Source organism: Phoenix dactylifera, chromosome 15 (assembly GCF_009389715.1).
Source record: "Phoenix dactylifera cultivar Barhee BC4 chromosome 15, palm_55x_up_171113_PBpolish2nd_filt_p, whole genome shotgun sequence".
Classification (NCBI taxonomy): Eukaryota; Viridiplantae; Streptophyta; class Magnoliopsida; order Arecales; family Arecaceae; genus Phoenix; species Phoenix dactylifera.
In genome coordinates this window covers 11,173,973-11,188,273 of record NC_052406.1, presented here as the reverse complement: position 1 = coordinate 11,188,273, position 14,301 = coordinate 11,173,973, and the positions used below count along the sequence as shown (strand labels likewise).

Genomic DNA, 14,301 nt, shown 5'->3' with positions numbered 1-14,301 from the left:
TTTGCTACGAGCCTATGACGCCTTTACTGACTTAACCTTTATGAAGGACGGAAGCATAGAAACAAAAAGTTTCATAGCATCCTATTTTTATATAGCTCCAAATTCACCTTGGAGGTGAATGTGCAAAATTTGGGCATCAAAGAGAGAACTCTATATTGTCTCAATTAAAAAAGAAAACTCTATGGAAGGTAGCATGATATACTATTGCACACGATAATGTGTTAATTGCAAAATAAAAGCCATTAGAACTTCTTAGGCTTCGAATTGTTAAATGAATCCTTGGGCTAAGGGACAAATCAACGGATCGAGTTAGAATATTCTTTTGATTAATGATATGATTAGATCAAGGTATGACTTTTAAATGCATAATTTGGTCAACAAACATTAATAGCCACATGTTTGGTGGTGTGCATATGAGCCATTTTTGGTAGTCAATGCCCTTGTGCAGGTTCTTATTTCAAGAGATGGTACCTGGAAAATAAGTCCAGCCTACAATAACCATTCTAGCAGTCTTCTAAATATATAAAAAAATTAAATTATTTGATTATCTTCTAAGAAAAATAATATTTATTGATTGCCAATAATCAAAGTATTCATAAAACCTTCATCACTTCATGGATTTCTTAAATTACAACTTTACTATCTATTTTTCTATAGGTTCCTATAATCAATATTATATTCTTGATATAGTGATTGGGCTTGTTGGACTTTCCCACTGAGGTAGCCCACTGTAGGAAATGGTTAAGGGTGAAAATTAAGTCTCATGCATAATAGCATGAGGAGGCATATAATTTGTAAATTCTCAAACAAAAGGTGGACTTATTTCCATATCATACTAAGAATCCTACAAAATTCTGGATTCCAACTTTCCCACCTTTTTATGTTTTTTTCTTCTTTAATTTTATTTCATCGAATTGCACTTCAAGTGCAATAATATTGTTGTATTTATTTTCATGAATTTATCTTTTTTAATGTTGGTGAAGGAAATATCATGACATTTACAAATTTATATATAGAGTAATATGGGGTGAGTAATTAACAGAATATGGACTTTTTCAAGAAAATTTGACAAAAGACATGGAAACTACTATGCCCGCAAGGACTTTGAAGATGTCAACAATGCTAAATTAACGTGGAAGCGAAATGAATACCCGTGGAAACGAAAAGAATGACATGCATGAGATCTTTTCATGCCTGGAAAATTGTGCATGAGTTGTTTCCTAGAGCTTGTTGCCATCTCATCCAAAGTTGGCTATATGCAACATTAATCCATTGGCATAAAAACATTCTAGAAAAATCCAGTTGTCAACAACAAGCAGAAGGTTAGCATGCAGAACCCCGCTAATCTCTCTTGAAAGAGCCACCTAATGAGACTATTAAGTCTACCCTCATGCAGCTATCTTATAGGACAAATGTGCACGAAGCTTTGGCAATTCTTTCCGGACTTAAACAATAAAATGCCAACATTATTGGATACCTTGAATAACTCGGGCAATCAAATTCTTTCGTTTAAATGTTATAAAGATTTGAGTCTGATATCTTCTAAATATATTTTGGACGGAAAAATAATTAATTTTTTTATAATATCAATCATTGGATCTGCACAAATTTTAAAGTATCCAAACATACAACACCTATTGCATAAAAATTTTATTTTATTTTTTTAAAAATATATTAAAATAAAATATAACAACAGCTATTTCTTCTTTTTTTTTTTTCTAAAACGAGCATTTCAACAAATTTCGAAGTACTCTCTGGCCAACTCCTCTTACCGGCCCACAGAATACCTTTAGAGTGACAGACCACAGAATAAGTCATCCAGTTCGCGACCCCATTAGTTTCTCTGAACACATACACGGTCCGAAAGACCGCAATGTCGCTCACCATTGCACATTTTAAGACATCTACTGTATAAAAATTTTATTTTATTTTTTTAAAAAATATATTAAAATAAAATATAACAACAGCTATTTTCTCCAATTTTTTTTTTGTGCTAAAGCGGGCATTCAACAAATTGCGAGATACTTTCTGGCTAACTCTTCTTATCGGCCCATAGAGTACTTTTAGAGTGACAGGTCACATAAGAAGTCACACTCCATTAGCTTATGTGAACACATACATGGCCTGAAAAGCCGCACCATCGCTCATCATTGCACATTTTAAGACTTCTATTGCATAAAATTTTTATTTTATTTTATTTAAAAAATATATTAAAATAAAATATAACAACAGGTCAACAGCTACTCCCCCGCCCCTCTAGTCTTTGGCGATGAGCGCGCCATACAGGTTGGATGTTAATATCTAAGGCATCTTTTGAACCGTACATGCGTGGGTGCGGGTTGCCGTCGGCACTCGGCAGCGAGAGAGAGGACAATTCAAAACGAGACGAGAACTTCCCTCTCTCTCCGAAGAGGAGCGCTTCGGGAATGCAGGAAACGGCGCCACCCAGGATTCTTCCTTTGCTGGAAAGCGAGGAAAAGGACAAGGAGACGCCATTGCCCCTCTCTCGTCTCTTACAATGCCGATGCTTCCATCCCTTCCCTCCTTTAAATCTCCCCGCCTTCGAGTTCGGAGATGCTTCAAGAACCCTAGTTCTCGGCTTCTTTTCGGGTTTCTTGTCTTCTCCAGGTTCTTGCCGATTCCCTCGCAGAAAGATCTGACTGGTGCATTCGCCGGAGGCGCGGAAACCCTGGGGATCGAGGGATTTCTTGGAGAAAATGATTTGATTTCGAGACATTTTGTGGTTGTTGAGGTATATGATTCTTTCATGAAACCTAGCTTGTATTTCTAGGTAGAGATCTTTTGGCAAACAGTGCTTCTTGTTAATCTCTCTTAGGCTTCTTGGATATGCTCTAGAAATCTTAGCTCTCCGGATCCCCTGATATCTTGAACATCTGTTGTGTCTGATGGTAGATTTGATGGAGCTGAGTTCTTGCTACGGAAACCCTCGGAATTGAGACGTTTTGTGGAGGAAACGCTGTAGTTATTGAGGTACGACAAACCCTTGTTTGAGGTTATTGCTTGGTTGTCTTTGTGAAATTGCAGTCGTTGGTATGTGCTGCTTGTGAGGCACTAGATTTCTTACCATGCCTGGGATTCTTGGTTTCTGCATAGAAATGTTTTGATAAACGACAGAAGCAAGGTCCGCCGTACCGGTATCGGTCGGCGTACCGATACCGGTCGGCGTACCGGTGGCCGGCCGGACCGGTACGGTACCGGTCCGGTCCAGTACGTACCGGCTGGTACCGGTCCCGTACCGGCCGGTACGCGGTGGTTTCAAAAACCACAGCGCGCGGCGCTGTGGTTCTAAAAAAAAAAAAATCGTACCGGTGCAAACCGGTCGGTTCGCACCGGTACGAGGCCGGTACCGGCCGGTACGGGCCCGAACCGGCCGGGACGGGTAAAAAACCGGAAAATACCGATTTTTTATCCGTTCCGGTATCGGTCCACGGCCGGACCGGTACGTACCGGCCCGTACCGGCCGGTACGGGCCGGTACGGCATTCCATGGACAGAAGTATCATACTTCTTCTGATGTAATAGGGAGCATAATCATAGGAATTGCTAACTTCTTGTTAATCTCCTTGAGGTTTCTTCTTTGCTGGAATTGTTTAGCTTTTAGGATTGCATAGATAAATGCTATTAATGTTATTCTTTTTTTCTCTTTTTTTTTGTGTGTGTGAGAGAGAGAGGGAGATTTTTTCTGATATATACGTAATCTTAGAAAGTTCTGTATCCATTCTATGATTCATAATCTTGGAGTTGAGTATTAATGAGATTTAGCATGATTAGTAGATAACCCAAGTTGACAAAAAGCACTCTAAGTTTGTTGTTTTTAGTTGAATATAGATTCCTTTCTTTTATATACACGTTGTATGATAGTGTGGGAACTAAACTGATGTGGTTTGAGATCAAAGGAGATCAGACAGAGAGGAGGGCTAGAAATGCATGACTGAAAAGAATGAAAATGACATCTCGAAATGCAAATAGATACCTTCACAATTCTCAAAAGGCATATCATGGGAAATAAGAAAAAACTAGATATAAAATCTGTTAATTTCATTTTGACAATGCAGTTGTCCTTTAAAAAGTATATAGAAGAAAAATGAAGAAATAACAGGAGGAATAAAAAGGGAACAGAGGTGGAGGAGGAGAAAGAGGAAGAAAAAGATTTGAACAAAAATGTAGCTGATGAAAACATCCTTTTATTTTTGAAAAAATGGTTGAATAGAATTTTCTTTCTTTTATAACAAAGAGAATGTTAGTGTTGAGAGTAAGGGATTATTTAAAAATTAGCAAAATGTAGTTGTTTAAAACTCCTTAGTTGTTTGTTTTTGTTATTGACTAGACATTTCATTCTTTAAAAAATGAACGAAGTTTTATTCAATATTTTAAGAAGAAGTTAGTTCATTAAAATCTCCTAAATTGTGTGTCAAGTGTACAAATATACAAAAAAGTAAAGGTTTTTTTCCCAATAATTGAAGAGGAAGATAGTTGACAAAATCTCTCGTTTTCATAATAATTGTGGAGTAAGATTTTTATTATATTATATGTAATGATCCTAAAGCTCACCCAAAAAGACTAGCTAAAAAGTATTATTTGAGTTTTTTGACCCTATTAATTACTCAAGATCTCCCCAGAGCATAACTGATGGGGGACTAAAAACAAGCTTGCGTTAATAGGAATTTAAAAATGAGTTAATTCTTGTTAATTTGAAATGAAACTTTTTCATTGATTATCTCTTGAATTCTTTTCTCCTTCTAATGGTTGAGTAGGAAATTTGTTCTTTTTAAAAGTAGTGATGCCTTGTCAAGGTTTGAATAGCAGTCTGGTTAAATTATTCTAAATTATTTTTTTGTTTAAAATTCACTGATGTTTGATCATCATTTCAAGTGAAAATTGTTGATTAAAATCTGATTTTTTGTTAGTTGAGTAGAAATTTTGTTATTTTAATAGGAAACTGGTAGTGGTTAGAGTCGAGAAACATTTAAAAATAGAGAAGTTTACATAATCAGATTTTAAAAAGGAGTGAATTTTATCAGTATTTGAAAAGAAATGCAGGTTATTGAAATTCTCGAATTTTTTTTTTTATTGTTGAGTTAGTGAAAAAAGTTCCGGATTATTTTCTTCTTTTAAGGATGATCGAAATTTGCTAATTTAAAATTCTGAAATTTTATTTTGATTTGAACAGAAGCATAGTTTATAAAATTATTTTTGCTTTCTTTTCATTGTTCAATAGGAATTTCATTCTTTTATAAGAAACCAAGTAATAGTTGTGTAGCCTAAATGAGGTATATTTATGCTTAATTAACTAATTGCATCCTAACTTACCGTGCAGCCAAAAGAAGATTATGGTTAAAAATAGTTGCGTCCACTTGTTGTCCAACTGATATTGCAAATCCTGATTTGATGTGTCTAGTTTATCTACTAAAAGCTGTTAGTCAATAAGTCAATCTATCATAGACAATATACTGTGCAAATCCATAAGGTTGCTTCTAACAAAAAGACATGTTATGCTGCATAGCATGTACCCTATTTGGTGCTAATTTTGCTTAGAACCTTAATACTCAGGCCCTTTCAGCTTGTTCAATTGCAGAGTCCCCACAATTTTTAGGGATGCTAGCAATGGAGAATGCCTCAAGTTGCACTAAATCTTCTTACCATCAATCTTCTTCGAAGCAGAGACGAAGTGGCTATGAGCCTTCTGATACAGAAACAGATTGGCAGGAAAGCCCTTGGAATGAGGGACTATCAATCTCAAACAGGCCTAGAACACCTCCAGGTCCTGCTAGAGCCATCAGTCCCTTAAATCACAGTCGGAGGAACACTTTGAAGGAGGAAAGCAATTATCCCTCAGTAAAGGCTTTGGGAACTAGTTCAGCTACCAGAAGACATAGTAGATCTCCTTACAAACCAATCAGAGGTGCTGGTGATGTACCATACTCTGATTTAAGAAGAAATACCAGTCCTTTAAAAGTTTCAGAGCACCGCAGACATGTTTCTCCATATAAGGCCAAAACAGAGCAGTCAGAACATGAAAACAGTGAGCTAAACAACTCATTCCGCAAGAGGAGCCAGAGAACACCCCCAAAAATTCATAATTCTGCACAAAATGATACCCACTCACAACTTCAAGAAGTTTCTAGGGTCAACGAGAGATCAAAATACAGTCGTAACAGGTCAATGTCTACCCCAAAGCTGAGAGCAAGGGAAACCACGATCCATGATCAGAAAGATGGCACATATGCTGGAAGTTCTTCCCCAAAGGAAATAAATGAAGTGATTGCTAGTAGGAAACTATCTAAGTCTCCATCTTATGATGCTCATTTAACAAAGAGCACAGACTCAGTTTCATTTGGTGATATCTTCTTTTCCCGTGATTGCACAATTCCACAGAAAAATTCTGACATGAACAATAGCAACAATGGGAAAAACTTTGCTCCAGGCATAAAAGCGGTTCTAGAGAGAAATGCTACTCTTCATCAGGAAAGTAGAGGGATCAAGAGTTCTGATCAGAATCGGCAAGCGATATCAGTTAGAACGGTTCTTTCACAAACAAATACTAGCTTTGTTTCTGCTGCTGGTCAATTGTCTAGTGGTCAAACAAACACAAGCTCAAATTCTGCTATTGGTCGACTTAGTAGGACTAGTAATGACACTGGTAAATTTAGTGATGGCAGCGGAAAAAGTGGAAGTTTCAGAAAATTCACTGCCAACATACAAAGAAGCCAGACAGAGGCCTGGCTCTCATGTGTCAGGAAAGGCTCATGTAGAAAGTCAAAGTTACCAGAATATAGGGCAATTGACGAAGCTTCTTTCATTGAGAAGGCATTTGTGGTGGAAGAACTGAGAATGTTCTGGGCTGATAAGCATAGGCCCCATTCCTTGAATGGATTCATTTGCCACAAACAACAAACACAGCATCTGAGACAATTGGTAAGGTTTACCAGTTCTGCATGTCATCTTCTTTCACATATTTCATTGTAATTGAGCTTTTGAGGTCTTTTGAGGTCATGTGAGATTATGTAGAGATTTTGTGAACTATTAGAATGTAGCTTTCCTCAGATGCATTATGGTAGTTTTAATTGCTGACTTTTCGAGATTCTAGAAAAATGGCGACCCGTGTGGGATCATTCCCACCCCTTTGTCCATCCTCCTACACATGGGGCCTCCACTAGATTTACCTGGTGTTGCTTTGTTGGCATTAACTAATTGAGATATTCATAAGTAATAATTTGTGAATTTCCTGAGTTCAACTATTGTTCATGTAACAGTTTTTTCTTCATCAATTTAGATTTAATTGTTTTAACTAGTTACTTTTATGAAGAAAGATAGGCAGCCAAGCCTAACATTTTCCATGCTCTCTTACTGGTTGCAGAAGTTTGAAAATTGAAAATCTTGAGGAGAGGCCGGGCTCTCCGGTTCCCAAGTTAAAGAAAGTTCTGTTATTCCAAATATACTCCCTGCCATTCCCCAATCTCCTCCATCTTCTCATTTGGCTTTTCTCTATTCTATCTTTTATAGTGTTCTTTCCTTCCTTTAATTTTGTCTCCTATTTCTCTCCATCCATAGGATCTCACCTAGCTCCCACCCTTGACTCCATCTCAAGAACTTCCCCTATTCATCTCTGTTCACCCAAAATCAACATGTAGATGCTTCCCGGTCCCCCTATCAATATATCAATAAAGTAGAAGTTTGTCATGAAAAAAATCAATAAAATAGAATTATTCTAGATGGGTTTGGCCTGTTGGTGGAGCATGAGATTAGTCTAGATGTCAACATGCTGAAGGAGGAAGAAAGAGAAGAGGGGAGGGGGAAGAAGAGAGTTGGACTGAATAGAAAGAAGAGGCAAGAATGGAGGTTTGAGTCAAGGGTTTGATGAGAAAGAAGAGATGAGAGGAGTGAGAAAGGGTCGGGGGATTTGAGGGTGGTTACGGAATAATAATTGATTTTCCTTTGGAACCGGAGGTACCAGGTTTTATGGGCATGGGAAAGCTAGGCATGGCTACCTAGCTCTCCTAAAATTCTATTTCACTTTGCATCAAACAAATAAAGGTTTGTCAGTTTATGATATGTTTTGTGCTTTTACATAAGATCGGATCAAATTAAAGCTATTAGTATGAGAGAGCTTTTTCTTGTGCCCGTCTTTGTTGAACCCACTACAAATTGGTGCAGACTTGATGCTAATCTACTTCAAGCTAAGAATTTTTCATTAGATTTCAAAATATAGCATTTCTACACGATGTGGATGGTAGTCATTTTCACTTTTATAAGCAGTAGAAACTTGCGCTTCACTTGGATAGTGCTTACTTATTTGTCCTTTTGTTAGATATCCCACAACAGTTTTCCCCATCTCCTGTTCAAGGGACCTTCAGGCTCGGGGAAGAAATCATTGTGCATGGCTTTCCTGCATGAAATCTTTGGTGACTCATCCTTGAAAGTATGACGAAGTGAAGGATTATATAATTTTCATTCAAACATTTTTATGTGGAAAAAGCTCACTGATTTTTGCCAATTTTGCAGGTCTCACATGATTTAAGACATTTCCATGTCCAGGTATAATGTTTGCTGACATAATTATAAATATGTCTACATGGAGTCTGCAGTTTCTTATTTAGTGGCATGAGGAAGTTATTGGGTTTGGAAAACCACAGATAATCAGTAATAATTTGAAGGATGAAAATGAGCAGGGCCTGGAATCTCCCTAAGAGCAAGATAATATACAACTCATGCCAGGTGTCGGTCCAGCCCTACTTTTGAATTGATGGGCCTGTGCCTAGCTCATTGGCTTTGCTAGAGCTTTAGCAGCCTTACAGGTTCCATGGTCAAACCTAAAATGTGCTTTGACTGGAATGACATTGATCATGATAATAAGTATGTGGCAAAAATTTATATTCTTCACAAAAGGAAAAGATGTGTCCTTCAGAAAAAAAAATTATACATTGTTGCTACCATTATGAGTATCCATCATTAGTTCTTTCACATAATTATTGGCACAATTTATTTTGCTTTTTGTTGTCAAGAGTAAGCCTGACATAAAGATTTTCGGGGCTGGGAATTCAAAGTCTAAACAATATTTATACACTTTTGATTTTTTACAGGAATCTAGGCCAGTGCAAATTGTCGTCCCTTTAACTTCAGGTCCTCACCATTTTGAACTCAATTTGAAGTCCCAATCTAAGAATGCTCGATATGCTTTAATGGCTCTTGTCAAGGAAATAGTTGGCAACTGTGCTGATATCCCTGAAGTTAGTGATGCAAGTTTGAAAATGAACTACAAAGGTCTACTACTAGTTGCATGCTGACCTTTCAACCAGATATCAATCTACATGACTTTAAAATGCCTCCTTTTATTTTTCCAGTGATTGTTCTCCATGACGTTGATAAAGCCACAGAAAATGTTCAACACCTGATCAAGTGGATAATGGATTGCTATACGGATGCATGTAAAATCATTCTTTGTTGTGAAGATGACACCAATCTCCTTCATTCCATAAAGAGTCGCTGCAAACTTATTGCCATGGATGCTCCTGTAACACATGAGGTAAGCATGACATACATACATATATACATCCATACATATATGTATGTCTGTTTGCATGTATTTATGTATATGTATATGTTTCACTTATTCGAATATATTAAGATTAATAGATAGCATCTAAATTTTCATTGTTAAGGAGCAAGAAAATTTAATATTAAGTAAAACAAAGGAGTATACTCAGAGATAAAAACTTGATGTGTTAAATTCCTGCAGGTGCATGTGAAAAGATCTTTTGACATAGTTTACATTTCTAATGGTGGGATGCAATATAGTTTATAAATATGTTATAAATATGGCGGACCATTTTCAGTGCTACTTTGAATAGTATATGCATGTATTTGTGTATGTGATCTCTGTAAACATCCATGCCAATTGAGCTGCAAAAGAATTTTATTATTACAATGCAACTATGGACTCGTTTGGTTCGCGGAAAGAGGAGGGGGAAAGTGTGGGCAATGAAAAAATGGAGAAATGCCTCATATTTGATCAAAGAAGAGAGATGGGAAAGTAGCTTTCCTATGAGAATAAGATTCCTACATTTCATGGAAAAGAAAATTCCATGTGGGATATGGAAAAGTCACTTTCCCAGGCTGGGAATTGGTGTAAGTTTTTTTTAAAAGAATGCCCTTAAGCTTATAGATGGAATGGGGTAAGGTCTTTCCCTTAATTAAGGGCATAATAGGTATTTTACATAATTTTTCTAGGAGAATAGATGCTCAAACAAACATAAGCCGCTATGAAATGTGCCACTTTTCCATGGTCAACTAAACATGCAAAAACCATTTTCCTAGGCATCATATACTCAGGCATCAGCTTCCTAGAAAACATATTAGTGAGGGAAAACTTTTCTGACAAACCAAACGAATCCTATATTATTGCAGACTAGAATCACCCCTTTATTCTGAAATTTCAAAATTGTTTTTGTAGAAATTCATATGCATCAAGCGGGTTTCCTGGAAACTTTGCTATTCAATTTTCATAAAATCCTCCAGTCACAGTCCCAACTATTTGGTGCTGGCTTTCATGTGTCTTTATTTGCCATTTGCTGACTGTTCATGCTATGTAACACTGGACGTTGCTTTGAGAAGAACAGTTGGCAAATAAGCACTCATAAAGCCAAAAATTTGGACCAGTGTTAGAAGTCATAGTTATCATTATTAAGTTTCCAAGCACTCTTCACTTGATGCTTATGAGTCCCAATTTATTCTGAACTCTCTTTGGTTTAGATGTCACAACTAACAAATACTTATGTCGTAAAGGTTCTGGATTTACATTTCCCTTCTGGCATGTATCTCAGATGATGGAGGTTCTAATTCAGATAGCAAAGAAGGAGAATTTTGAACTATCTACAAGTTTTGCTGCTAGGATTGCAACTAGATCTAAGCAAAACTTGAGGAGGGCGATAATGGCTCTTGAAGCATGCAAAGCGCACAAGTATGGCTGTGCTTGACACCTATTAACATGAAAAAGTTTCCATTTTCTTTGTTTTCTAATTTGTGCGATGCACTTACAGCTACCCATTTGTTGATGATCAACCGATGCCACTTGACTGGGAGGATGTTCTGGGGGAACTTGCAGCAGAGATTCTAGCTGATCCATCTCCTAAAAGGTTAAAAATTAGTCTTCTGAAAATTATCATTGTTCCTTTGGCATTCTTTGTTATAAAGAATATTTTTTTCTAATAAAATATAATGTTCTTTGTTTCTTCTATTCCATTTTCTACCTACAATCAAATATGTCATAAAAAATTGTTGGTCTTAGTATTAAACTACCACACCATGCACATGGATACACACACATATATATATACATATACTCGATGCAAAGATGCACCACTCGCGCTTCTGAAATTAACCTAAAAATTTTAATGGTTCATCAGTATTCACCAAGCACTCTTGCAAAACCACTCGAATAACCAAAATAGCCAAGCCCAATAGACTAAGCAGACATTACAGTTTTCCCAACAATCTAACTTTTCTTTCATTCCTTTCTCATCATAATTCATTAATTTGGAATTAAAGTTACTTGAAGGATCTAGAGATGGCCTTTTCTTCTCCTTTCTTAGGTTTGTATTTTTTTATTATCAGCAACTTCTTTGATCCTTATTTAACATCATAGGTATCAGTATTATCAAAGTTCAACCTCCTTTAAAAATGCACACCTAATGCTTGCCCTGATAGCAATTCTCCTTTATCCTATTAATTGATCTATCATTAGCTTCTTTATTGAAGTAATGGTGTTACTTATAATTAGATTTGTAATCAGAAGGTAGATTAATACACAAAGCTTGTTCTTTATCTAAGTCCAAAGTGAAGTTGTTTTTTCTTCAAGTTTTCTTTTCATAATCTACTTCTTATCAGTTCCTTTTTTCCATCTTCTGTCAACAAGCAATAAGCTTCATACTACCTATTTGAGTATAGCTTTTATATCCCTTGCCTATCATTTCTATTATGGGTTACATGGGTTGTCAATTCAGTCTTATCTAGACATCCCTCACTACTTCCATCCAAGTTATATTAGTTTATCATCTCCTATATTTTGGAAACTTTATCTGCAAATTGATGTTTAGTTTTATATATCATTCAATTCCTTTGCTGCAGCTCATGAGCACAAAATTTATTTTTTTGCCCAAACTGATCCAAAACTAGTGTCAACTGAAAACCTGTCAAAACCCAGTTAGGATTTTTCTTTCTTTTGAGTATAACTATTGGGAGCACAATAAACAGAATTACCTAGGTGTAATACTTGGGAAACGGTTGTGCCAAATCTGAATATGGAAGTACAGAACCTCCTCTCCTATGGCAGTGGGGTGCAGCCACCTTCCCGTAGGCAAATTTGCTAAATTTTGCTAAATTTTGCTGAATTTTGCTAAATTAAAATTTATCAGAACACAAGCATGTGAATGATCAAACTAATATTATTCACACGTTGAGGATGAATTGGACCTTTGATGGTAACTATCAACAAAGTAAGATGCATATCTAAGGTATGTAAAATGTGGCATTGGGTTTAGATTTTCTTTGTTAAAATTTTTAAAAGAATTATCACACTGACATCCCTTGGGCTATTATGCCCTTTTTATATTATAAATGGATCATATGACAGATGGATCATATGATATATGGATCATATGATAGATATCAAGAGATTTAAATGCTCCACTGGGTACATGGTCCATTTTGTCTATAAAAATCTATTGAAAGCAACTCCCTTACTCTCATGTCAGTTGCAAAGATCAAAATACAGTGTCATAAGTTAGTCCCCAGCCTCAGTTATGTGGTAATTTTTGAATTTATTCTTTGGCCAGTGCTTGTTTTGCAAGAAAGTGGCTTGCTTTAAGGATCAAATTAGGTGTGATCCATGCTCAAACACACTGTTTAAAAGGGAGGAAGCAGGATGTATGGTGTTCGACTTCCTGAAGTTTCTCTCCTATCCCGTCATCAGTTAGAAGCAAATCAAAATTTATGTAATAGTATTGCAAGCATTTTACAGCCAAATGTCAACCTGACATGATCCCTGATTCATGTGACCTTGGGACCACACAGGCAGTGTGTGGAGCAGCCAACTAGTAGCACTGTTAGATCAATTTTCATTGAAAATTGTATTGTTGGACCTCAAAATAGATTAATATTCTGTTGCAGGTTATTTTCGATACGTGGGAAGTTACAAAAGTTGCTGGTGGAATTTGTACATCCTAAATTGATTCTCCAGGTAATATCATTTCCCGTTCGAAAACAAACAAATGTGTTTAACATTTTGTTAAGCAACCTTATATTGATTTGATAGCCTTGATAATGCAACCATTGAGCAATAAATTTAAACCCAGTGTATACATTGTAGTAGAATTACTTTTCCCCTCATGCAGAAGCTTGTTGAGCAGTTCCTTAAGGGAATTGAAGCTGGTCTGAAAAGGGAGCTTTACTATTGGCATGCATACTATGTGAGTTGAAAAGGATCTTCTTACTGGAAAAGAAATGGTTTAGAGTAGTATATAATTTGGAAAGTAAAATTTGCAGGATAAGAGATTGCCAACCGGAACAAGTGCCCTGCTGAAGCTAGAAGGTTTGATGATGCTTATAAATTAATACCTTAATTCATTTGTACATTTCTGGGTGTTATTTGATGCAAGGTTTTGTAGGAATTAATATCAAACTGCGGCATTACATAAATACTGAATATGCACACACAACTCAACATTTGAATTTCTTATTTACTACGTGAACTAGGCCTTGCTCTAATACTAGTCAAGGAATAAAATGGCGCCTATGCAGCTCAGGACGTACCGTACCATTGTGCGCGCCAATGCATGACAAGAACTGGCAGTCATGCCGGTGCCTAATATTTTAATTGTTCAAAGAGGGGTCACACGGTGAAACATGGGAGCATCACAATAAATTAGGGGACAGGGGCTAGTACTTGAAAATGATTGGCAATTAATTCTTTTTATTCTGTTGCAGAATTTGTTGCAAAGTTCATGAGCATCCACAGAAAGAGCTTTTGAGGGCCGTTGTGTATTTAGAGTCAAGCATCAGGTCGTTGTATATTTCCCCCAAGTTTTAGATTCAAAGGATGAACTGTCGTGCATGCCGTTGATGGCAGTAGTGATGCAATGCTTGCCCATATTGTAATAAAACAATGTATGGAAAGTTTGACGGAAGTGCATACCTTCTTTTAGTAGATAGATCAATTGTAACTCATCATGTGATGTCCCTCAAATGCAACGGAGATTTGTGCCCTTGTGACACATCTCAGATGATT

General features: G+C 36.5%; 1 protein-coding gene across 2 annotated transcripts; it reads left to right on the top strand.

The window, feature by feature from the left end:
• Positions 1-2,280: 2,280 nt before the first annotated feature.
• On the top strand, positions 2,281-14,280 carry LOC103711542. 2 transcript variants are annotated; one of them, XM_008797719.4, is made up of 13 exons: positions 2,281-2,752; positions 2,914-2,991; positions 5,596-6,935; positions 8,329-8,439; positions 8,523-8,555; positions 9,101-9,281; positions 9,362-9,543; positions 10,841-10,977; positions 11,057-11,152; positions 13,185-13,254; positions 13,409-13,483; positions 13,560-13,605; positions 14,001-14,280. In XM_008797719.4, the coding sequence occupies exons 3-13, from the start codon at positions 5,616-5,618 to the stop codon at positions 14,042-14,044; spliced, it is 2,295 nt and encodes a 764-aa protein (XP_008795941.2). In that variant the 5' UTR covers positions 2,281-2,752; positions 2,914-2,991; positions 5,596-5,615; the 3' UTR covers positions 14,045-14,280. The 2 variants fall into 2 exon arrangements, with proteins under 2 accessions (XP_008795941.2, XP_008795942.2); XM_008797720.4 differs by having other exon boundaries at positions 5,581-6,935.
• The last annotated feature ends 21 nt before the right edge of the window (positions 14,281-14,301 follow it).